The sequence below is a fragment of the Sciurus vulgaris genome, assembly GCF_902686455.1.
Source record: "Sciurus vulgaris genome assembly, chromosome: 5".
Taxonomy (NCBI): domain Eukaryota; kingdom Metazoa; phylum Chordata; class Mammalia; order Rodentia; family Sciuridae; genus Sciurus; species Sciurus vulgaris.
Genome location: NC_136465.1, coordinates 139,331,275 through 139,355,185, shown reverse-complemented (window position 1 = coordinate 139,355,185; position 23,911 = coordinate 139,331,275). Strand labels below are relative to the sequence as shown.

General features: G+C 35.1%; 1 protein-coding gene across 1 annotated transcript in view; it reads right to left on the bottom strand.

Moving 5' to 3' along the window:
- Positions 1-23,911, bottom strand: part of NAV3 (neuron navigator 3) — a 413,749-nt gene that overhangs the window by 157,640 nt on the left and 232,198 nt on the right. Inside the window, 8 exon segments of the mRNA XM_079142522.1 lie at positions 5,025-5,140; positions 18,491-18,522; positions 18,525-18,593; positions 18,595-18,657; positions 18,659-18,787; positions 18,790-19,217; positions 19,220-19,469; positions 19,471-19,523. Of these exon segments, the coding sequence (XP_078998648.1) occupies positions 5,025-5,140; positions 18,491-18,522; positions 18,525-18,593; positions 18,595-18,657; positions 18,659-18,787; positions 18,790-19,217; positions 19,220-19,469; positions 19,471-19,523 (1,140 nt within the window).

The following is a 23,911-nucleotide window of genomic DNA, read 5'->3' as shown; positions in this document are numbered from 1 at the left end:
ATACTCAGTGGGTATAAATGCTATAAATGGGTAGAAGTGTTGGTAGGGGCTTGTTAACTTCCTTTCTTTGTGCTTTATTTTTTTCAGTGAAAAAATACATCAAAATTATCAGTTTAAAAAATGGGTAGGACAGGTGGAATGATAGGTTTAAGAAGGAAATGCTAAAAATAGCCACCTAAGAATTTGAGAGAAAAACCAAAGAAACATCAAGTGATTACTCAAGAATATTAAATATTCACTTGAGGTTGGAGATCACAAACACTGAGTGAGTGACATCAACCTGTATGTATTTTTCTCCTGGGTCATCCATTGTTGGTAGGGAATAAGAGGAGAGTTGAATATAAACTGGTCTGTGACTTCAGAGAATGAGGATCATGCAGTGAGAGAGGAACAGGGGAGTTGAGAGAATATATAAAACTCAACTCAGTTATCATAGGAATTTAATTGATTAAGGAGGGAAGAAAGAATATGCAGTTTGGCGAGGGACAGTAAAATGTGGTAGGTCCTGTGAACTGGAAATCCATGAGAGATCATTGGTGAGGAGTGAGGGAGCAAAACAAAGAGTATTGAAAAGACAGGAGGCTGTATCAACAACAGTGGGATGCATGAAATTCCAATTAAAATCCCAATGATGTATCTTACAGAAATAGAGCAAGCAATTATGAAATTCACCTGGAAGAATAAGAAACACAGAATAGCTAAAGCAATCCTCAGTAGAAAGAGTGAAGCAGGGGGTATCACAATACCAGATCTTCAACTATACTACAAAACAATAGTAACAAAAACGGCATGGCATTGGTACCAAAATAGACAGGTAGATCAATGGTACAGAATAGAGGACATGGACACAAACCCAAATAAACACAATTTTCTCATACTAGACAAAGGTGCCAAAAATATGCAAGGGAGAAAAGATAGCCTCTTCAACAAATGGTGCTGGGAAAACTGGAAAATCACATGCAACAGAATGAAATTAAACCCCTATCTCTCACCCTGCACAAAACTCAACTCACAATGGATCAAGGACCTTGAAATCAGACCAGAGACCCTGCATCTTATAGAAGAAAAAGTAGATCCAAATCTTCACCTTGTTGGCTTAGGATCAGACTTCCTTAACAGGACTCCCATAGCACAAGAAATAAAAGCAAGAATCAATAACTGGGATAGATTCAAACTAAATAGCTTTCTCTCAGCAAAGGAAACTATCAGCAATGCGAAGAGAGAGCCTACAGAGTGGGAGAATATCTTTGCCACTCATACTTCAGATAGAGCACTAATTTCCAGAATCTATAAAGAACTCAAAAAACTCTACACCAAGAATACAAATAATCCAATTAACAAATGGGCTAAGGAAATGAACAGACACTTCACAGAAGATATACAAGCAATCAACAGATATATGGAAAAATGTTCAACATCTCTAGTAATAAGAGAAATGCAAATCCAAACTACCCTAAGATTTCATCTCACCCCAATTAGAATGGTGATTATCAAGAACACAAGCAACAATAGGTGTTGGCGAGGATGTGGGGAAAAAGGTACACTCATACATTGCTGGTGGGGTTGTCAATTAGTGCAGTCACTCTGGAAAGCAGTATGAAGATTCCTCAGAAAACTTGGAATGGAACCACCATTTGACCCAGCTATCCCACTCCTTGGCCTATACCCAAAGGACTTAAAATCAGCATACTACAGAGATACAGCCACATCAATGTTCATTGCTGCTCAATTCACCATAGCCAGATTGTGGAACCAACCTAGATGTCCTTTAATTGATGAATGGATAAAGAAACTGTGACATATATATACAATGGAATATTACTCTGCCATGAAGAATGATAAAATTATGGCATTTGCAGGCAAATGGATGAAATTGGAGAATATCATGCTAAGTGAGATAAGCTAATCTCAAAAAACTAAAGGACGAATGATCTCACTGATAAGCAGATGAGGACATATAATGGGGGGTGGGAGGGGTTAGCGTTAGGGTTAGGGTTAGGTTTAGGGTTAGGGTTAAGGAGGGTGGTAAGAATGGAGGAAGGAAGGGCTGTATAGAGGGAAAAGAGGGGTGGGAGGGGTGGGGGGAAGGGAAAAAATAACAGAATGAATCAAATAACATTACTCTATATAAATTTATGATTACACAAATGGTATGCCTTTACTCCATGTGCAAATAGAGAAACAACATGTATCCCATTTGTTTAGAATTTTAAAAAAAGCAAAAAAAAAAAAAAAAAACAGTGGGATGCATGAAAATGAGGTTATAGAGAAGTTTACTTTCTGATGCCTAGATCTAGGAACTGATCATGAGGATAAATATCTTAGGAGGGATTTCAAGACAAGATTACTGGAAAAGAGGCTAGAGTGTTGAAAGTCCCATCTATGCAAACATAAAGTCACCAAAAATTAAGGAGGGGAGTATAACAGAGAGTAATAGTATCCACAAACTAAAATTTTTAAATGAGGATGATATGCCAACCTATTTCTCTATGATAATCATCCTCTCATAGCCTACTGGGTATGTTGTCATTGACATTTCTTCCATTAGTACCCCTAATCTGAAAACCCAAAACATGAAATGCTCCAAAACCTGAAATGTTTTGAGCACTGACAACACATTTCAAGGGTAAAGTTCCACACCCAATCTCATATGATGGGGTCACAGTCAAAATGGTACAAAGAAACAGATAGGAGAAATATTCCTGTGTCATGCTATTACACAGGAAGGTGATTATAATTAGCAATATTGTGATATGTGTAAATCAAAAATCGTTAAAAAAATGGATTTTGAATGCTCTTATCATAAACTATAAATGTTTGAGATGATGGATATCTAAACATCTTCAGTTAAGCATTTCACAATGCATATCATCTTATAACCCACACATATATATGATTATTACCTGTCAATTAAAAACAACTAAAATATAGGTGCACTAATAATAACATATAAAGTTACCTTCAGGATATGTTTGTGAGATGTGTATGTGTGTGTGTGTGTGTGTGTGTGTGTGTGTGTACACATATGAATTTAATAAATTTCCCATTAAGACATGGATCCCATCCCAAGATACCTCATTATGTATGTATATACATTCCAAAACTTGAGCCTATCTGAAATCTGAAACAACTCCAGTCCCAAGCATTAGGATAATGAATATTCACCCTATACTCAACTTGCCTACTAACCATGAACAAATACCATCTTTCTTTCACAATATCTAACGTTTGCATTGACAGATGTTCTTATCATCCCCTACAGGCTACATTTAAACAGATGACAGTAAAAATGACACAATCAGATAAGTCTCATTGTAGCATTTATTTTCTGTTTTCTTCCTTTCTTCAAGTCTTTGATTCTATATAAAAAATTCATTCTTACTGCAAACTAGAATTTCTTCTATTAAATCCATTAAATTGTTATATCATATTGAAGCCTAATTTATTTCACTCTCAAGTATTCTGTTGAAAACCTCAGAACATTAAGTGGGAATATTAACTGGAAATATGAAAAAATGATTAAATGCTAAACAGAATGATAAACTGTAAAAAAATTTAATATGGATTATTCTATCACTCAGTGATATATTAATTTCAGAAAAAAATGTTACTTTGTGAAATTCACAATTATAATTAAATCTCTACTAAATTTGTCTTGTGCCCACAGATTTGAGCTCTAGTACTTCATAGGCATATTGAAGATATTCATGTAAAAATTAATATTGGAATTATAGTATCTTCATGTTATTCTAGGTTTATAAGATACCTCGCTACAGTACAAATAAACAGCATCACTCTGACCATAGCATTACCTGGAGCTAAGAGAAAGCCAACACCTCCCCTGAGCATTTGAAAAATCCACAGATAACATTGCCAGAGTTATATCTTCGCATTACAATTTCTACCCTTCCCTATACGGGTCCTTTGCCCTGCACCCATTTGAAACCTCTGATGCCTAATGATAATCCTAACAGGTTCCCCCATGGATGTTCTGCCTTTGTCAATATTTACAAGCAGATATTGCAGTTACATCTAAGCTTACCAAATTGTGTTTCATGATTATCAAAGTACAGAACTTTCTAAATCATTCAAATTGTGATATAGTTTCTTCATGAGCTTCACAGTAATATTTTGAGTCCATACAGCTTTACAGTAATTTTTAAATTGAAATACTTCATTTAGTTTCTCCTTTGGATTTAGCTGTGAATACATGAAGGCTGAGCCAGAGATGTATTGGAATAGCAGATATATGTCTACTGTCATGCATTCTTATATTTGGGAACAGATAAAATCTTCATAAATCCTCTCACACCCTAGAAAAAGCGTATTTTGCTAAGAAGTAACATAGTTCCTCATTAATATAGATCTACATATAACAAAATTACACCAAAGACTTTCCATATAGTCCGAGGCTTATTTGAATCCTGGGGTAAGTGTTGGGCTAAATCTGAGAATTATATTTTATACACTCAAGAAATTTGATTAATCTGGGGCCTGTCATTTTGTTTTGATTTTTGGTACTGTGGATGGAACCCAGGGGTACTTTACCACTAAGCTACATCCCTACCCCCTTTCATTTTTAATTTGAGACAGGTGCCCAGGCTGGCCTTGAACTTGTGATCATCCTGCCTCTGGCTCTCAAACCTTTGGGATTACAGGTGAGTGCCCAAGTGTGGCATATTTTTTTCATATGTCATCTACATATGTATAATAGAATATTTCCTTATTTAGAATTTTTCTCAAGGTGTATATTTAGAATCACCATGTACAACTGTTCTAAATCAAATGGTATGGAAGATAGAGCAGGGTTGGATGACTTAGAGCATCAGCTTCTTAAAGCAGAATCACTCTTTTTCAGAGCAACAAAGAGATCATCACAAGAGCTAAACATCTAAGAATCTCTGAAGCATGAGATGCATAGTCTACTTTTGCAGAAGTATAGCACAGATATGACTTAATACAAAGACTTATTGGGAGATTACAAAATTTCAAGGTTAGAACTACCCATTAATCAGGTCACTTACCAGATATCTCCTCTAGGCACTGTTTAGCAGTCTTACTGTATGAGGAGTCCATCTTTGTAGGACTGGTACAGGAATCAGCAGATGGTGAAGAGGTACCTTCATTTTCTGAATGTGCTCTGAAATTAACCAAGATAGAAACAAATAGCAACTGTAGTCACAGTGACTCATCAAAGTGGAAGTTCTCCAACAAAAGAAGAAATCAATTTATTATAAGTTTCCATAAAGGTAAGACTTACTTATGATGGGATATTCCAGGGCTGTCTATCTATAGAAGAATTTTGGTACTTTTCACATACAACCAAAACAGGAATGAGGTGTTATATCAGCTTTTCTAAGTTTGAAAGGTTGTAGCCAACCACCAAGCGTTAATTATATTTATTGGGCAAAATACTTGGAAAGAGACAGTTTTTTTGTCTGTTTTACAGAAAATCAGGCCATATTATGTTTTATGAGAATAATAAAAGCATTGAAACATCACTCAAACATTTTTTTGGCAAGAAAACCCTATAACATATATCCCAAAATACAAAAGATGAATAAAAATAAAGAATGCATTGTGGCTACAAATACAATAAGGATTTAATTTCCAAAAATTTCAGAAAACTTGAAATAAATTCTCATTCTTAGATCTTCTATTATGTGTTTTATATCTGTGTGCATGTACATAGTGGCTAACTTGTAAAGGTAAGTCTGATCAAATAGACAGCACTCAACAGAGGGACTGCAGAACTTCTAATATTCTAAACTTCATGCAACCTTTTCCTTTTATACACAGGCAAACATTCTAAGAAAGTCTTCTTGATGTAGCTTCAAAATTCTACATATATTTGATCCCAACCACCACATCTTTAAAAAATTCAGAGCATGAACTTCTAAGACACAGAAGGAGGCAAGGCAACATAGCACTGTATGCTGCACTGTGTGTTTTGTAGACATCTGCTTACTCAGGGTCCTATTTCCAGCACTAGGTCTAGACTGTGGCAAGTAAATATTTATTACTTTAAACATTTATAGAAATACTTTTATGTGAAAAGGTCGTTATCTTTTAAATAAAATTTTATTAATATATTGCTTTTATTCTAAATCTTGGTTTTGAGAAAAAAGCCAAGGGTAATCATTGATATCAGAAATAGTTCATATTGAATTGACAGATGAACAACCTGAAAAGTTTGTGAAGATGTTAGGACATTGTAGAAAACTAAATGCTATGTGGATAGACGTATATGAGATGATGCAAAAAAGAATGAGAGATCAAGAATTCCTATACAAAGCTGTGCCTTGACCTCCAATAGTTTTTGGCAGATTATTCATATTTATTTGGATTTAAAACTGAATATAAGAAGCATAGCAAATCTAAGACAGAAGCTATAGTAGTCAAGCAACAGTACATGCCAGTTAGCCAGCAAAGATCTCAATGTTGCTAAACTCAACAGACATTTCTAGTCTTTGCCTTTCTTGATAACTTGGTAGTATTTCAACTAATTAAAACAAATTTAAAAATTTATTTAAAAAAAAATAAACTCTTCTACCTTTGTTTCTATGACCAGCATTTTCACTTTGTTTCCCATTCTCTCTGGAGTTCATACTTTCCCTCATTTGCTTTCCCTTAGTGCTCTCTGAACCTACCTTTTTCAGTACATTATACACTTGTAATATGAAATTAATATAATTGTCTGATTATGGTTTATCTCTCAAATTAGATTCTATTCTCCATGTTTAAGCTTACCATTGCACCTAAAGGTCTAGTCCCATGTCTACCATATAGGTAACATTCAACAAATATTTGATAAATGAGTGAATAAATCATACTAGTAGTGATAGTAAAACAGTATCACTGATGAATAAAGAAAAGGGAAAGGAAAGTTGTATAATGGAGTATGCACTGGAGTTTAAAACTTGGCCCTATCCAATGTTGGTGGGGTTGTAAATTAGCACAACCATTATGGAAAACATTATGACATTATCAGGAGTTTTCTAAAGACTAGGCATGGAATCACTACAGCCAATTCAGCCATAAAGAAAACTGAAATTATGTCATTTGTGGGGCAATGAATGGAACTTGAGAACATTATGTTAAGCAAAATAGCCATATTCGGCAGGTCAAGGGTCATATATATTTTTTTCATGTGTGGAAGTTAGAGAGGAAAAAAGAAAGTTTGGGGTATGTATCTCATGAAAATAGAGGGGAGATCAGTAGTACAGAGGAAAAGGACCAAGGGGTGGTAGGAGGGGAGGGAAGAAAGAAGTGCTAGGGAGTGATATTGGTCAGGTTATATTGTTATGTTGTGTACATGTACAAATATGCATCAACAACTCCCACCATTATGTACAACTATAATGTACAAATAAAAAATGTGGAAAAACCCAATCTTGTCACTATCACTAAATAGTTATTAATTCATATGATCTTAGCAAGTTACTTAGTCTCTCTGAGTTTTAGTTTATTTACCTATAGAGACAAAGAGAAGAATAGGTCTTGAAAAATAATCATGAAGTCAACTGTTATTATTATTCAAGGTCTATAAAGTAACTCTCTTGGGGCATGTGGGGTTCCTGTTAAAACTAAAACAAGGAACATATCTGGCTCTGAATGAAGAGAAAAAGTCCTCTGAAGTTTCTAAGGGTTTTTATTACTTGTTGAAGAAGTTTAAATGGAGAGTAAGTAGCGAAACTGGGGTCCCCATGGAGAGCTGACTGGCTGCCTGCCAAGAAGTGTCACAAAGGCACTGTGCCTTGGTGAGCTGGCTGTGAGCCAGCACTGGACTATTGTCCAACAGACTCCATATTCATGGATTCATCTCTCAGAAGCTGAGTTCTATTAATTAGTTCACTGAGATGGCTGTCTACAGCCCAGTTCTATTTGGTCCTATGACAGCTCTGGTCATAGAAGTCAGAATTCTTGTGGTCATTTTAGTTGAAAAGATTCCAAGTATCTCTTCCTCTAGGAAAATCTGTATGGGGAAAAAGAATATTCTGAATGTGAATATTTTGGTTGTAGAGATTTTGCTTTATTCAAAACAGATCTTAAATGGCATTCCTCAGGAGCTGACTTGCGGCTATCATCCTTAATGTTTGAGACTTATTTATTCAATTCTATTGGTTAAGACTCTATTCCTATTTATAAAATGTGTTCACACTTCTGATTGCTCAGTATTGACGTGGACGCCTTTCATTTTTCTAATGTGGCAGTACTATTTTTCCTGGCTGATTCACTCCTTAATGTCTTTTTAGTTTAAGTAACAAGTGAATCTTATTTATTGTCAACTTCTTTGGTGTATTTCCCATGGTAGTCCCCGTGTGAGTTATCTATAGTGTCAATGATATGGAAACAGATTGTTCTTTGAAAAGAATAAAAAGAAGTTAAGCTGAGAAGTCATAATTGGTTTATATTCACATGTAAGTGGGACCAGATATCTGGCCTATGCATGTTACAGCCATTCATTCTTGTAGTATTTATAATTCATAGTTTAATTAAGTAGAATTAGATCTTAAATTCAATCTATAGATGGGCAAACAGTACTAAGTGCTAAATATTTAACTTTTATTGAAATGATCAAAGAAGTTTAGATAAACCTTTGAAGAATCCCCAAGTATTCATACCAAACAAAAAAATTGGGGTTTATTTATAAAACAATATATAAAGACTTCAGAATCAGAAGCTGTATTTTGATGACAGAGCAACTGTTACAGTAGTATCATTCAATATTCTCACACACATTGATATTTCCATTATATTAAATGGAAAAAGCAAAATAAGTACCATGATGTTTCTTCAAAATATTTAGCAGTTGTCCTATGCAAACTATCAACATGGTTCTCATGCTATATAAGTACCTAATGAAACTATAAGATACACCATTGCATAAACAATGTTTAATTTATTTAGAGGTGTAATAAGCCTGGCCTTTAGTATTAGTGTAGATTACTAAGAGTTAGAGTAGTTAAAAGTCTACATTTCACCACTGATTAGCCCTAAAAGCTATAACCTACTTTCGTGTACTTCTGGAAGATGCTTAACCTAGGTTTGAATCAGGCTGCTTGTAAATTCGGATATATGAATCACTACCCTCTAGTTTTACTCTATCCAAATACTTCTGGACACTGAAAATTTTCCTGTATTTAAGGTCCCCTTGGCAGACAGACAGCTCAGTCACTAAGTCAATAACAGACAATACTGAATGTAACAAAATCCACTGGTCTACCCTAAATTTTATTATTTACATACTGACCATTTAATGGAACTTGATAATAAATCCTAGATATTATCAAATTTCAAATTTCATAAATATGGGTGTTTATATACAGGTTTATATTGAAAAATGTGCAAATAATGATGTAAGTGTGTTTGCACATATACCTAAAGATATTGCTTAGTTTTTACTGCTTAGAAAACTTTAAGTGCAGTGAGATTTTGATTTGGGTTTTAAATACTACTCTCCACAGAAAGAAATCAGGGCTCCTTAAAAGTTGAAGTCAAGTTGGGCTTAGTACAAAATGAGCTTAGAACACTCTGAGCCATTAAAAAAAAAAAAAAAATTCTCAAAAGAAGTGATAGTTTGTTAAAAGGATACACAAGCCAGTTTGAAGAGGTTCTCAATATCTCAACTTGGGAAGATTTTTGGCGGGGGTACTGGAGATTGAACACAGGGGCACTTAATGAAAAAGCCGCATCCCCAGCCCTTTTTATTTTTTATGTTGAGATAGGGTTTCACTAAATTGCGTAGCATCTCACTTAGTTGATGAGGATGGCTTTGAACTTGCAATTCTCCTGCCTCAGCCTCCAGAGCTACTGGGATTACAGTTGTGTGCCACCATACCCAGATCAATTTGGGAAGATTTAAGCATAAAAATAGACTATGCAACAATGGATTCTAGCCCAGAGCATACAGTAGGAATCCGTTAGTCCTCGCAATTCAAGTAGATAGGTAGGTAGGTAGATAGGTAGATAGGTAGGTAGATTGATCAATAGATAGAAAGAAACTGGACAGAAGAGAAATCTCTTTAACTAGATTGTGAAGCAGAAGGAATAATGGAAGAAATAATGAGATTATAAATAACTTGTCATCCATCAGAATTAATTATTAATTCAGGCTAGAAACCTCAGTACATACTAAAATATGGATAAACGTAGATCAAGGAATAGAATTTTTACACATGGTCTTAAAACATCATTCTGCAAAAATGTTTATTAAATACAAGGAGGGTAAAGAAATTTTAAAGCAGAAAATGGTGTGGGACGTGATCTTAATTCAGCAATCAAATTTAACACCACAAAAATGGAAAATACTGGAAATAGTATGAGACTATGAGAGGATGTGATGGGAATAATAGCATAATTTCTGTGACATTCCTGACAGATGTGTGCATGTATGAAGGACAAGCATGAGGGAAACCAAAAAAAAAGCAAATTAAGAAACACACAAAATGCCAGGCCTCTAGTACATCACAGTGATAAAAGGAATAACTGAAAAAGTATTCTGGATTGAGAGATATTAGGAAGACATGACAACTGGGCAAAAAAAGAAAAAAATTCTAAATTAGTAAAAGTGATATTTTAGGGACAATGGTAAAATATGACAAAGGTCTCTGGATGCTCTGATTTGCAGTGTATATAGGAATTGTTTGCAATATTACTGCAAATTTTCTGCAAATATAAATTGTTTCCAAAGATCTAGCTGTGAATCTCAATGGCTAAGTACAGAAGAAAACCTCTCTGTTGAAAAAAAACGCCAACTCATAGCAGGATTCTGCAAAACAGAACCCTTTCTAGCATCCCTGTATTTCACCTTAAAAATATTGCTGTGTGAGGGATTTAAGCTGTTCCCCAATGCACAGAAATATATCAAAGCTAGCAAAAGACAAGCTTGCAAGGCAAGAATTCAATAAGCTTTAGTTTGCGCTGATGACCAATTATGCCCAGTTCACATAAAACCACAATTGCAGTATAATCTGTAATAGTGGCTGCAGGGCTTACAAAGCTTTATCTGAATGATGGTTATATGCTTCACATTTCAATCTTTGAAAATTCACAGCTCCTCCCACTCAATCTACTGGTTCAACAAATAAACCAAACTTCAAACCTTGTGAGGAAGCACTTTCAAAACGTTTTATGTTCTTTGCCTTTCAGAACATACCATAATTAAATGTCAACTTTCCAAGGTACATGCTAGCCAAAATCTATACACTCACAAAAACTTCTTACAGCCAAAATCTCTTGCGGGAATCCATGATGCTGTTGCACAAGATATACCATCATATCAGAAGAAAAAAATCTCTAATTTAGATTTCCTTGACCTAAATAAAGTATGTAGATAGGGTTTCATCTTATATTTAATTAAAGGATTTACAAAGCATAGGGATTTCTGCCTTAAAAAAAAAAGAGTTGCTTGACTTATTTAAGGGATAGGCATCTTTCTCTTCTGAGAACTGCTCATGGCCCTGATGAGATTCTCTTTACCACTAGATATTTGCTTTATGTGTGACACATTGTTTTATTGGCATTTATAAGTGGTCAAGAAAATGAAGAAAATGATGTATACCTCAAAATAGCAAGTTATAAATCTGGTTAATAATTATTTAAAAACTGTAGTAGAGGTTACTAAAAAGACAGCTATAGGAAAAACACAGAGGTCTAGTTTTTTTCCCTGGGATAAGCAATTATTACTTCACATGTCCTTGAAAATACAGGGAATACAGTTATAAAGAACAATGAAATATAGTTGCAAGAACAGAGAAAAATGATATATGGGAAGAGGATAGGCATTTTCTGAAAGTCTGAAAAGGAGATTAAGTAATAATTTTTGAACCACAGACAAGGAAAACAAGTTTGAAGAAGAAAACATACAGGAAGAACACCAAAATAAATTAATCAATCAATAAGTTAGTAACTGAATTGAGGAAAAAGAAAAAGCCTTTAAAAAGAAAGGAAACCCATGCTAATCTTATCTTTCTTTACTTGTGATAATTGGGACCTTTAATTCACATCAACAAAACTCCCTTTGAGAGTAACTGTGGTTCATCTGGACATTTATTTTGGTTTACCCTACCGTGATATATCCTGCAGTTTCTTTTCCATTCTAAGACATAGTAATTTTGCTGATCATGTCTCATGCACAATTGCTCATATACATGGATACATACAAACACACATAGAAAGTCCAAGCTCCTGACAGATTCAAGAATTTCAACCACAGTCTTGCGGGGTCATGGCGGCATAACCCTGTAATCCCTGCTACTCGGGAGGCACAGGCAGGAGGATAGTAATTCAGGGTCAACATGGCAATACAGTGAAGCCAAGTCTCAAAATAAAAAAATACAGAGGGCTGGGGTGTAGCTCAGAGGTAGAATGGTCCAGTAACTGCCAAAAAAGGAAAAAAGGAAGAAGAATTTCTACCATAGTCAGGTTCTAATCACTTTTTCACTTTCCTGAGAAACAGACCTAATTGATGACCACTGTGTGTATCTTGTATTGACCTTGTTTACATGATTCCTTCAGACTTACACTTCCCTTCTTGTCCCTCTCATCTCTGCAAGCCCAGATGCCACTTCTCTTTCTGGGATCAGGTCAAGTGCCACTTTCCAGGATTCCAACAGCAAGAAGCAATTTTCTACCTTGTTGACATCTTAGTAGACCAAATCAGGTTCACTCCTCAGAGCTTTGAGCCCACCTCTTACCTACACCATTGTGGACACTGGAAGGACAATGACACCTGGGACATATGAGCTTTCCCTCTATCTTTGAGTCCTTATGTAGGTAGTTATTGAAAGAAGAAAAAACATAAGTGAATGAATGTGCTGACAAGAAGATAAGATTTAATTCTTTAAATATTTAAAATTTATTTCTATTTGAACTGAGCCTCTCCATTTATAAAAGGAATAAGAGACTTCAGAATGTTTTCTATTCTACTGCACAATTTTAGTAGTTTTTTGTTTCTTCTATTCTTGCATCCAAGATGATGGTGTTTCATTCAAACATTTTTATTTGGTGCCCACTGGGGATAGGTTGTGTCCTATATACTTATGGTAATAAATAAAGACAAAACTGTAGCTCTCAGTTAGCTTAGGTTAGAGTGGAAAGTGGCTGAAATCAAACTAGTTAATATATAAACAAGGGAATGTGGATAGTAATAAACTCTGAGAGTATGGTGGCAAGGACATGGGGGATGCTTCCTTGGACTAGATGGATGCAGGTGGCTGCTGTGAAGAGACACCTTACAAGCTTGCTGGGACCTGACGGACGGCTGTCACAGGTGGAGAGAACTTCAATTACAAGGTCTTGGAGCAGGATGAGGAGGTCCGAAGAACAGATGATGGTTGGGATATAATGTACAAAGGGGAAGTGGGAGTGGATGTGGCTTAAGGGTTTGAGAGAAGGTCAGATTACAGAGGGCCTTCTAGGTCGTGATAGGGTTTTGAGTTTTATTTTTTAAGAATCAGGAAAATCTAACAGATGATTTCATGAATTGGAATAAAACTTGTTAGATGCCCATCATAAACTGAAAATATCCTAAGATAGGAACATACTGAACACCACTGTTGAGCCACACTATAGGGTGCTGGTTGTTTACCCCATGATCCCACGGCTGCCTGGGAGCTATGTCTCTGTAGCCACTGCCCAACATGGAGAGCATCCTGCTGCATACACTATCCCAAGGAAAGAACAAAATTCAAAGTTTGAAGAGAAATTTTTACTGAGTGTGTTTCACTTACACATCATCATAAAGTAAAAAAGAAAAACAAAAAAACTCTACAAGTCAAACCATCATAAGGCAGGAACTGTCCATATATGATTTTCACTTTCAGAAGGTCCAAGTGCCTACCGCCTACCGTGTGAAGGGTGTTATTCTATGGTCTCTGGAGCGGGAACTGGGAGACTCACTGGAAACTAGGGGAGAATTGGTGGTTACATGACTTGGACCAGGAGAGGTGAACAGAAAATGGGAAGGATGAGCACATGTTTTGAAAGGAGAGTTTACAGGACTCGCTGAAAGCTGAATGTAGGGGTAGGAGGGCATCGAAAGATAGAGACAAAATATGGATTTTTGTTTCCAAAGCTTTTTCTTTAGTCTCCTATTTATGTGGACATGAGTCCTGACCCTTAGACTCCAGCAGTTTTAGTTACTGACCTCAGCATGGTACTTCACAAAAGAATAAATATTTTTTTCCATCACGCCTGGATCCTAAAATTGCAGAACAGCAAATCTGGATGATGGCCTATCATTTTCCCTTCACTCATCCTGTATGTCTCACCTCTTACTTTAACTTTTCTGTGAGGCATCGATAGGCTGTACTCCCACCTAAGAATTTTTTAAAAACTCTTTCTTCTACACTAATTCTATACATTGCCTATACTTCTATATAAGCAATGAATTTATATCTTTAATTATGTTATCATCATTATCCCCAATGGACTGAGCTCCCAGAGGGCAGAGCAATTTTTATTAATCTTTGCATCTCTATTACTCATTAGCTGCTGACTGAGAGCTACATAAGTGGAAAAGTACTGGGTGTCTAAACTTTGGCAACTTCTTAAATACTTCCAATGAATACCTTAACACTTGAAAAAGGCAGCCTATTCCAATTTCAAACGACTCTAATTATTAAGAACTTCTTATATTGAACTTAAAATCCTTTTCTCAATTCTCCACCTTTGATCTTAGTTATTTCTGTTCGTTTAGTGGATAAGGATAACAAATTCAAAACGACTTTTATCATTTTGTAAGGATAATTGAGTTCCAAAAACATATGTAAAATTCTGTGCATTGGATGAGAAGTTAGTCTGTATGAATCTATTAACTGCCAGAATCCAACATTATATTTAGAGAACTCTAAATACTGAGTTTTCAAGAAAAAGCATCAAGAAGCATGTATTACAGTCTAAGAAGGAATAACAACCTAGCATGACCAAGAAGTGGGCTAAGAAATGGAAAGAAAAATCACCATCAGCTATCAATCTTATCAGCATATAGGGGTTATTTAATTAGCTTTAAAAAGTAAGCATGTATATATGTTTAGACACACAAATTCACATATATGTATTTTAAACTCCTACTACTTAATAACAATTAAGAATTTCCCATTATAAATAAGGTCTGATTCAGAATTTTGCAAATGTAGTCAGATTTTTCCCAGTAACAAAACCTCTTATTTCTCTACATGCAGAAAGAATTGATACACAGAAGAGGTCAAGTCCTAGACTGATTAAAAGGAATATTTTTGGAGTCAGATTTGGGTTCAAAGGTAAACTCCCATAATTATTGTGACTTAAAGAGAGTTATTATTTTGACTTAAAACTGTTTCTTCATGAAAAATGGGGATCCTTTCTCATAGGTTATGGTCAAGTTTAAATGAGCAGAATGTTGTACAGAGTTTCACTAGGTAAGCAATCAGCAAATGATAATACCATTATAAAACAATCAATTATCAGTATTACCTTATCAAATGATTAGCAACTACTGAAGAGCTTGACAGGTATTTTGCAGGAGGAATTCTTACCCAGGGTAGAAAGAGCAAGAGTGAGCAAGGACATCAGGGGTCACATCATCCAAATGTCATGACTTTATAATACAAATCTTTCATTGATCATTAAAAATCTTGAATATTAACCACTCTGCCTTAAGAGGATTTAATTTATCACTTATAAAATTATTCTGGCAAGAGACTTCAACCATTGTTTCATGTAGATTGTTTTCTTATTAGTCTTATTTTTACTTCATTATATTATTGCTAATAATATAATTAGCTATATTTCTGTCATTTACTCTGAATATGGTGCTCTGCTAGAAAGTTTTATGTAGGATTATTTTATTTATGCTATATAACAATTGACTAAGGTGGGCATTTTTATTAATCACAGACTCTGGAGTTTGGGGAAGGCTGTTTGCTATGTGACAGATACTGTTAAATACCCTGTATAAATATCAACTTCAAAGAGTTTATGAGGTAGATTCTATTATTATCATTCCCATTTTACAGATTAGGGACTTGAGTTTTATAATCTTTAACTATATTGTCCACAATCACATGATTGATCCTTGGTGGTTTTAAGATTCTAACCCAGGCAGCATGCTGTAGGGCCATTATCACAAACACCACAAGATGTCTGTACTCTTGGGCTACTTGGATACATTATTTCCCTTTTGTAATCTTCATTTTAAAATAGGCAATCTAAAACTCAAAGGTCGATAAAGAACTTGTCAAGTTCACACAGCGATTCACACTTACCTTCTTAGGTCATGCTACTTTCTCCTCTAATACTGAAAACTTGTATTTTCAGTGAGATATAAACATATATACACATAAAATACATAGCACTCAATGAAATATTCCTTAATAATAACAGAGAAAAGTGATCTTATTCATTTTGCAAAGGCATGCATGAAGCTGGAGGGTATTATAAGTGTATAATCCAGACATAGAAAGACCAACAGTACAAGATCTCACCTACATGTGGAACCTAAAATAAATTTCATAGAAGTGGAGAATAGAATGTAGGTTACCAAGGGGTGGGTGGTTTAGGGTCGTTTTTTGGAGATTCGCTGGTCTATGAATATGAAATTTCACTAAGAAGGACTAAATTAAAGGGCTCTATTGTAACAAAATGGTGATTAAAGTTAATAAGGGAATATAGTTCTCCCAAAATGCTAAGAGAATAGATTAAAAAGTTGTTCCCACCACAAAAATATGAAAACTATGTGAGAAATGAAAATATCAATTAGCCATATTAGTCATTCTATAGTGTGTATATGTATACTGAAAACAATCATAAATACAAGGTAAATATATACAAATTTAACTATGAATAAAAAATTAAATTACAAAGGATTAGAGCTCTTATGTTGCTAAAGTCAGTAGCAATATAGAACTTATCTGAGATGTTAATAAGGATTAAACTTGTTAATAGATAAAAGTTAAATTTTCAAATGGAAACCATTTTAATTTGTAACCACTAGATATTTTATCAGAATGAAAACACAACCAAAATTCTGCTAAATTGGCAGATATAGATTTGTACTTTCCTGTGAGAAAGCATTACAGAATATATTTGTGACACAAATGTGCTTTGTGTGACAAACTTAAGACTCCATGATTTTTTCTTATATTATTGAAATGTCAGATTATGATTTTGATATCTATATTCTGCTCTGTCAGACAGGGCCCCTGGAATCTGAAAAGGCTCCAGACCTCTTGTTATCCAAACACAAAGGCTTTAAAACGAGTTATTGCTGCTGCAGACAGAACAGCAAGACTTGATGGAGGTATCCCAAGAGACTGATGGAATAATTATAATTTTGTTTTGCTGAGTATATAAAGCTCTAGAGAAAACAGGTTCTTCACTGAAGGACAACAAATCATTATGATGATTTTTTAAAAAATAAGTTACACATTTAATAAATTTGATCAATTTTATAACTATGTAGTCTAGGCACTAGACTATTATAGCGGTCCTGTTTCCTATTCATAAAATTTTCTTCCTATTTTTAAATTGCCAACCTGGCAAAAGATAAAAAATAAAGTAGACACCCATTCCTCCCTTAGTCAGCTCCTTATCAGCCAGGCAGTGAATAACAGAGACCCAGCAGTGACTGACAGAATTTCTAATAGATTGAAGCAAATCACAAAGCTGGCAAAGTGCACTACTTTTATGACTGTGTATCAGGATGCCTATATTTATATATAGCATAGATGGTATATCACCACATATAGAAATGAAATACAAAATAGAATAAATGAATGTGATAACGAAGTACAAATATAATAAGTACAATAGTTAATTATTTTACAAATAAATTTATGCCTCGTGTTAGAAATTATTATAAGATTTATTTTGGAAAAATGAATACTTATAAACTACATTTATGAACATTTAAAATAGTATATATAGTAAATACTCTGTCTGTTAATATTCTCCCATTTCAAGGTAAACTCTTATTCGTTCTGGACACCTAAAGAAAATGAGACTAAGAGATGTTAAGTAAGTTGTCGAAGGTCAAGTAGCTGGCAATGGTATAGCTGGGCTTAAATCCACATCTATGTGCTTCCAGAGTCTGCCTCTTTAACCATCATGGTATACTTTCTCCCAAGGGTGACAATAAAAATATTTGTGATTGCCATAAAACTGAAATTATTCTAAGACTGCTCTCATAGTAGTAAACACAGTAGTATAATACTGACAGAGAAGAAAACCATGGCACCTGAGTTCTGTTTTCCTTTAACAACGAGGCAGGTCAATTTTGAAGGCCTTGAGTTCTGAGAGGCAGGGGTGGGGTGAAAGGAGAAAAAGTAGGACTAGATCATAATGGAAACTTATCCAGACTAAAAATTCCATACTCAACTCTAAGCTTCTAGCTTCAAATGAAATCTTATTCCAAAACGACTATCTAAGACCGGTACTGCAGCAGACTCCTTGAATGCCACGCCTCTGACTATGAAGATCTGTGAAAATGGAAGTACACTGGCCATCTTACCTGTAAATGAATGGAGCCACTGTGGGCAGTGTTTGGGGTGACTGTGTTGCTGCTGCTGAGGGAGATGGACAGCACCATTTCCTGTGCTCTGCCCACTGCTTGGCAACCACTGGCACAGTACAGGAATTGGAAGGAGAAGCATGGCCAGCTTCTCTCCCTTCCAGAGGAAGCAGGGCAGTTGGATGCACTTGCTTTCTCAGAGGTTACGGGCTTAGGCAAGGACTGGGAAGGGCTTCCCTTGGTAGTCCTGAATTTTTTCAGACTCTTTGCTTGCTGCACTGCTAGTGAAATGGTTTTGCTTTGCTGGTTGGAACCTTTGAGCCTGGTTTTGGAATCCCACTGGAAGATGGAATTAAGCTTTCCTTCTTGGCTGCTGTTGTCTTGCTGCCCTTTGGGATCAAGCTTGCAATTTTAGAGGTCTTTTTTGGAGCTGTCTCGGTCACCTGATCCTTCTCTTCCTTGATTGGTTTTTCAGTGCAAACTTTATTTTTGTCCCTGTTCTTTTCCTCTTTTTCCTTTGGCTGTAGCAAAGACTTTTTATTGCTGAGATTTTTGCTTCCAGCTTTTGGAGGGGCCAGCTTAGGTGACACTTTGGGACTGCTATTTGTTGAGCCACCACTATTCAAGCCACTGTTAAAACCTTCCATTTCACCAGATTCAGAAAAGGCATCGTCATCCTTCCCACCATCACTAGGTCCTGAACTTGAAGACTGTGGGGGACGTAAGCAGTCCGGGCATTAACCAGCTTGAACTTTTCAAGCATGGATTTCTGACCCGAAGGAGCAGTTTTGACCCCTTCTGAGACAGGTGGCTTCAGTCTATCGGAGGATGGTGTGGGAGAGGTGGCTGGGCTCGGCTGCTTCACGGTCAGCATGGTAGAGGTGGCACTGTGCTTGACATTCATGGACTTGCTGCGCCAGGGCTTGCTGGCACTAGGAGAAGGGATGGCAGAGGCAGGGGGCTGGCCAGCAGTGCTGGGGAGGCTGCATGTTACCATTTACACCTGAAGACGGTTGAGGGACTTTGGAGGAATCTGAAGATGGTTAAGAAAGAAAATAAAGAAAAGGCTGGTTAGTCTTGATCATTTATATCATGCCACTGTGCCTTAAATACAAGCATCTCACCTCTGAACTCAAAAGAGAAATGTTATGTTGGCATTAATCACTTCTACAATGGGATTATTAAAAATCACATATCGCAAAAGCACAGTGTTTGAAAGACAGTGATTTTTTGGGTAGGGGATCATGTTTTTCCATTCTGACATTATTCTTATCAAATGAACTTTGTATCTGCAAATGAATCAAATAGTGTCCCTTCCCTATGCATCTCTCTATTTTTTTCCAACTACCACTATAGTTCATTGCCTTATAAAAGCATATTGTATAATGAATATTCAGAAATTGTTCAAAGCTACAGGGAGATAAGCTATTCTTATTAGATTAAACATGCTTATGAATCATAATCTGACTTTTTGCTAATTTATTTTATTTGGACAAAGTAATCATTGATGTTTATGTTTTTATAGGTCAGATAGACTACTAATCAATCCATCTCTAGTTCTATCTTTATAGCCATGCTAGAAGGTATGTATTAATAGTATCATCCTCATTAACAGATAAAATAACTGAGGCCGAGATACTAAATAACTTGTTCATGCTCATACAGCCTGAATTTGAACTCATTTCAGAGACTGTGCTCCTAAGAAGCATAGATACAGCCTTCTTGAGTGATCAGAACAACCTTGACATGAGGACAGAATACAAAGCCATGCTTTGGAAGCTGTAGGAAGACAAATCCTTTTGTTACACAGATACTGCACAGTGCTTAGTTCTGCTCAGAAATCACATTAGAATGTGAATTTTATATGAATGTTATAAGGCTGATTAATGCCTGATTAGTCATTTTAAGAATAAAATATTAAAGATGGAATTTATCATACAGTATAGAAGAGGAACTGAGCTTTGAATTAAAAGATCTCAGTTCCAAAGTTAACATTTCTGAACTGTATAAATGTGGTTATTAACTCCAGGTGCATCAACCAAGAGCCCCTCTCTTTTACAACCACTTTTTGCAGGCAGTGAGGGATGATTAAAGTACATACTTAATTTGGTTCTGTTAACTTAGTAGATATTGACCAAGTGTATACAAAGCTTTTTGGTAAAATATTCAAGATTTGGATTTTTATTGAATTTTATTCCATGCTCATAAGTGTAAAGTTGCTTTTATTTTTCAATGTTTCTTCGAAGAAGTGAAAAATACATGAAAAACAATACATCATCAAGCCAAGTGGAAACACATTCTAGGTGTTACTTATTTTTCAAAAGAGGTAAAAACAAGAAAGTTAGAGAAAAGAAGAGGTCAAATTGAATTTTTAGTTTATTTTCTTTAAATAAGTAGGTAAAAAAGGAGAAGTAGATCCTTGCAATTATTATTAAGAATATTCTAGACAAATGTGTTTATATTAAGTTTTCTTATATATTGAATTTATATAACAATATTCACTTGTAATTCTTATTGTTTCTCTACAATTCCTTATTTAATTCTGGCATCAACAAATAGTCATGCTAACCTTACAAGATTGTATCTATATATTTTTATTTTGTAAATGAATTTCACTTATTTTTATTGCTACATTATAATGGGATTTGTTGTTGCAATATTCATATCCTATATACTTAAGATTAAAATTAAGTTGTTCACACTGCGAAGTCAATGAACAATGCCAGGATTTTGACTGCTTGAATTCTTAATGTTTGCATATTTAAATCTTAAAACATATGATAATAAATTGATCTTTTGTAGTGTTCATGGGAAGTCTATAATTGTGTTCATGTGTAGCATATTTGTGGTAAATTCATTAGGTCATGTACAAAGGTGTACTGACTGATTCAATACAAACAAATACAACAAACTTCAAAACTTCAATTACTCAAATACATTCACTCTTTGTGCATGGATTTCAACATTTTCCTTATTATCTGTGTTATGAGAATTCCAAGTTTCTATCACCCACAGAACCCTCTTAGAGACTGATAACATTTCATCATGATGTGAATAGTTATTGGTTACCAGAGAGAGCACATGGACTACTTATGTATAGGGAAAGTCTACCAAATATTTTTTCAAATTAATTTCTCCTTTTTGGTCGGGCCTCAGATTTGAATTTAACTTTTCTGTAAAGAAAAAAAGTACACCCCACCCTTACTTCTGATCCACCAGAGCATCCAGACTGGACAGGAGGTTCTTCTATGTTCTTCCATAGTTATTACTTTCCTGTTACAGTCATTATCTCTCTACTATAATTTCTTGTTACTTCTACTAAAACTCTATTACATGAAAGTAAAGACCACGCCTGTATTATAGCTTTATACTATGCCCTATCACCTACTATATGTCAGGCACAGAACTTAGTATTTAACATATATTAACTCATTCAATTTTCCTCACAGAGGATGAAGTTTCATTATTCCTTCCATTGTATTAAAGGAAAAAAACAGACACAAAGAATTTAAATAACATACCAAAGTTACACAATTTGTGACAAAACAGAAGTAAACTTTGGATTCTAAATTAATCCTATCAAGTACTGTATTATACTATTTCTCAAATATAGAATGATAAGTCCAATAGTTTATCAATTATAATATTATCTCTTGAATATTGAAACATAAAAAATAGTAATTGTCAAGTTAATGGCTTTAATAGGATTATATCAAGGTGAACTTGTTTCTCGGTGACTTATATTCAATTGAAAACTAGATTTTTTTTCCTGTAAACAAAATTCATTTTTCTAGTTCATTGTATTGTATAAATGTCCATATGCATTTCACACAGTGATATCATTGTTTTACTGATTAATTTCAACATATATGCCTATATTTTTCTATTTTGGGCAGAGATATTAATCAATACTATCCATTTCTTACTACCTAATCTAAATACATGATCTTTTAGAGTTTACCAACTAACACTGTTCAAGACACTACAAGATACACTATAATCTTTTGAAGGAAAGAAAACAGTCATAAAGAAAATGGCATTGCATGGTGACAAAAATTAAGCATCAAATGAGTGGGATATGAGAAAGAAAATGCTAGGGAAGATCCAAGTTGCATGAGAACACAAAGGGACTGTACAGGAAGATCAAGGCACACAATGTAAAGGAGATGTATTGGCTTTAAAGCCAATACAAGGAATAGTGTTTAGGAAACTACAGAAGTCTTCTTCTATTCATGTGCATGTAGAAATATGTACACACATATACAGGAATGTCAGATTGGAAGGAAACATGATCCCCCAAATCAAAGCCCACTGTGCTGGGACTATTTACAAAAGGACCATGATGACATCATATTGGATTTGTCTTTACTTTCTTACACTGATCTCAAAACTATTTGTGATAGTTTTTATTCTATAAGAACTATCCAGTACTATCTTGCACGGTGGTTCTCAAACTTTAATGTGCACATTAAATTATCTGAGGATCTCACCGAATGCATACTGTGATTCAGCAGATCTACAATGGGATCTCAGATTCTGTTTTTAAACAGGACTCCAGAAATACCAATGCTGTGGGTCACTTTTTTTTTTTTTTTTTCTCTGTAGAATGGCATTTTATTTAACAGACAGCATGGAGTTCATACATATCCATTATCAGTGCCTTGAAAATCAAACAACTTTAAAAGTTAGCAGCAGTTTCTGCAAGTACAAAAGTGGGTCACTTTTGAGTTTTTAGTAGGCAGGGTTGAACAGAATCATGGATTATGAAAATTGTTTCTTACCATAGTATCCAAGTTGGCTAAATTCATTCAATGTCCCATGGTTGTGCAGTATTAATAGTTTTCACTCTTTGAGCTTTCAGAACCTTGGCCAACCCTGAGTTCACCTGGATTTTTAATAGTTTGTGACAAAGAATCACTAAAATCAAGAAAGCTCATCAGGTTTTCCCAATATCCTTTTCTTTCCACTACTTTAGTCACAAATTTAGTGTGAATATACTGTGTCTGCAACTAAGTGAAGAAGTTGGGAGACTTATGCATGCATGCCTGGGAGCTTTGGTGGAGAAGAGAGAAAAGGGTAGAAAACAATCCAGTAAGGATGTTTTTTAAGTGGTTGATGGACAAGGGAAGTGGGAGAGGACGCAGCTCCCTTAGAAGAGAGAAAACAAGATGATGACATTAATTAGACAAACTGCTACAGAAGTTCAAGTTCAGAGGAAGAATTTCAACATCACTACACCCAAAAATGAGACAAGAAGGACTCCAAATTATCACATCCACATCCAACCCACAGTAATGGTCATAGCAACAGCCGTAAAATTGTTCTCAGATGAGTACACACATATAAGATTCTTTTCTACACTCAGCTCTAAATCTGTCCCCAGCTTGGCTCTGCAGGGCAGCAATGAGGTGTTTCAGGTTT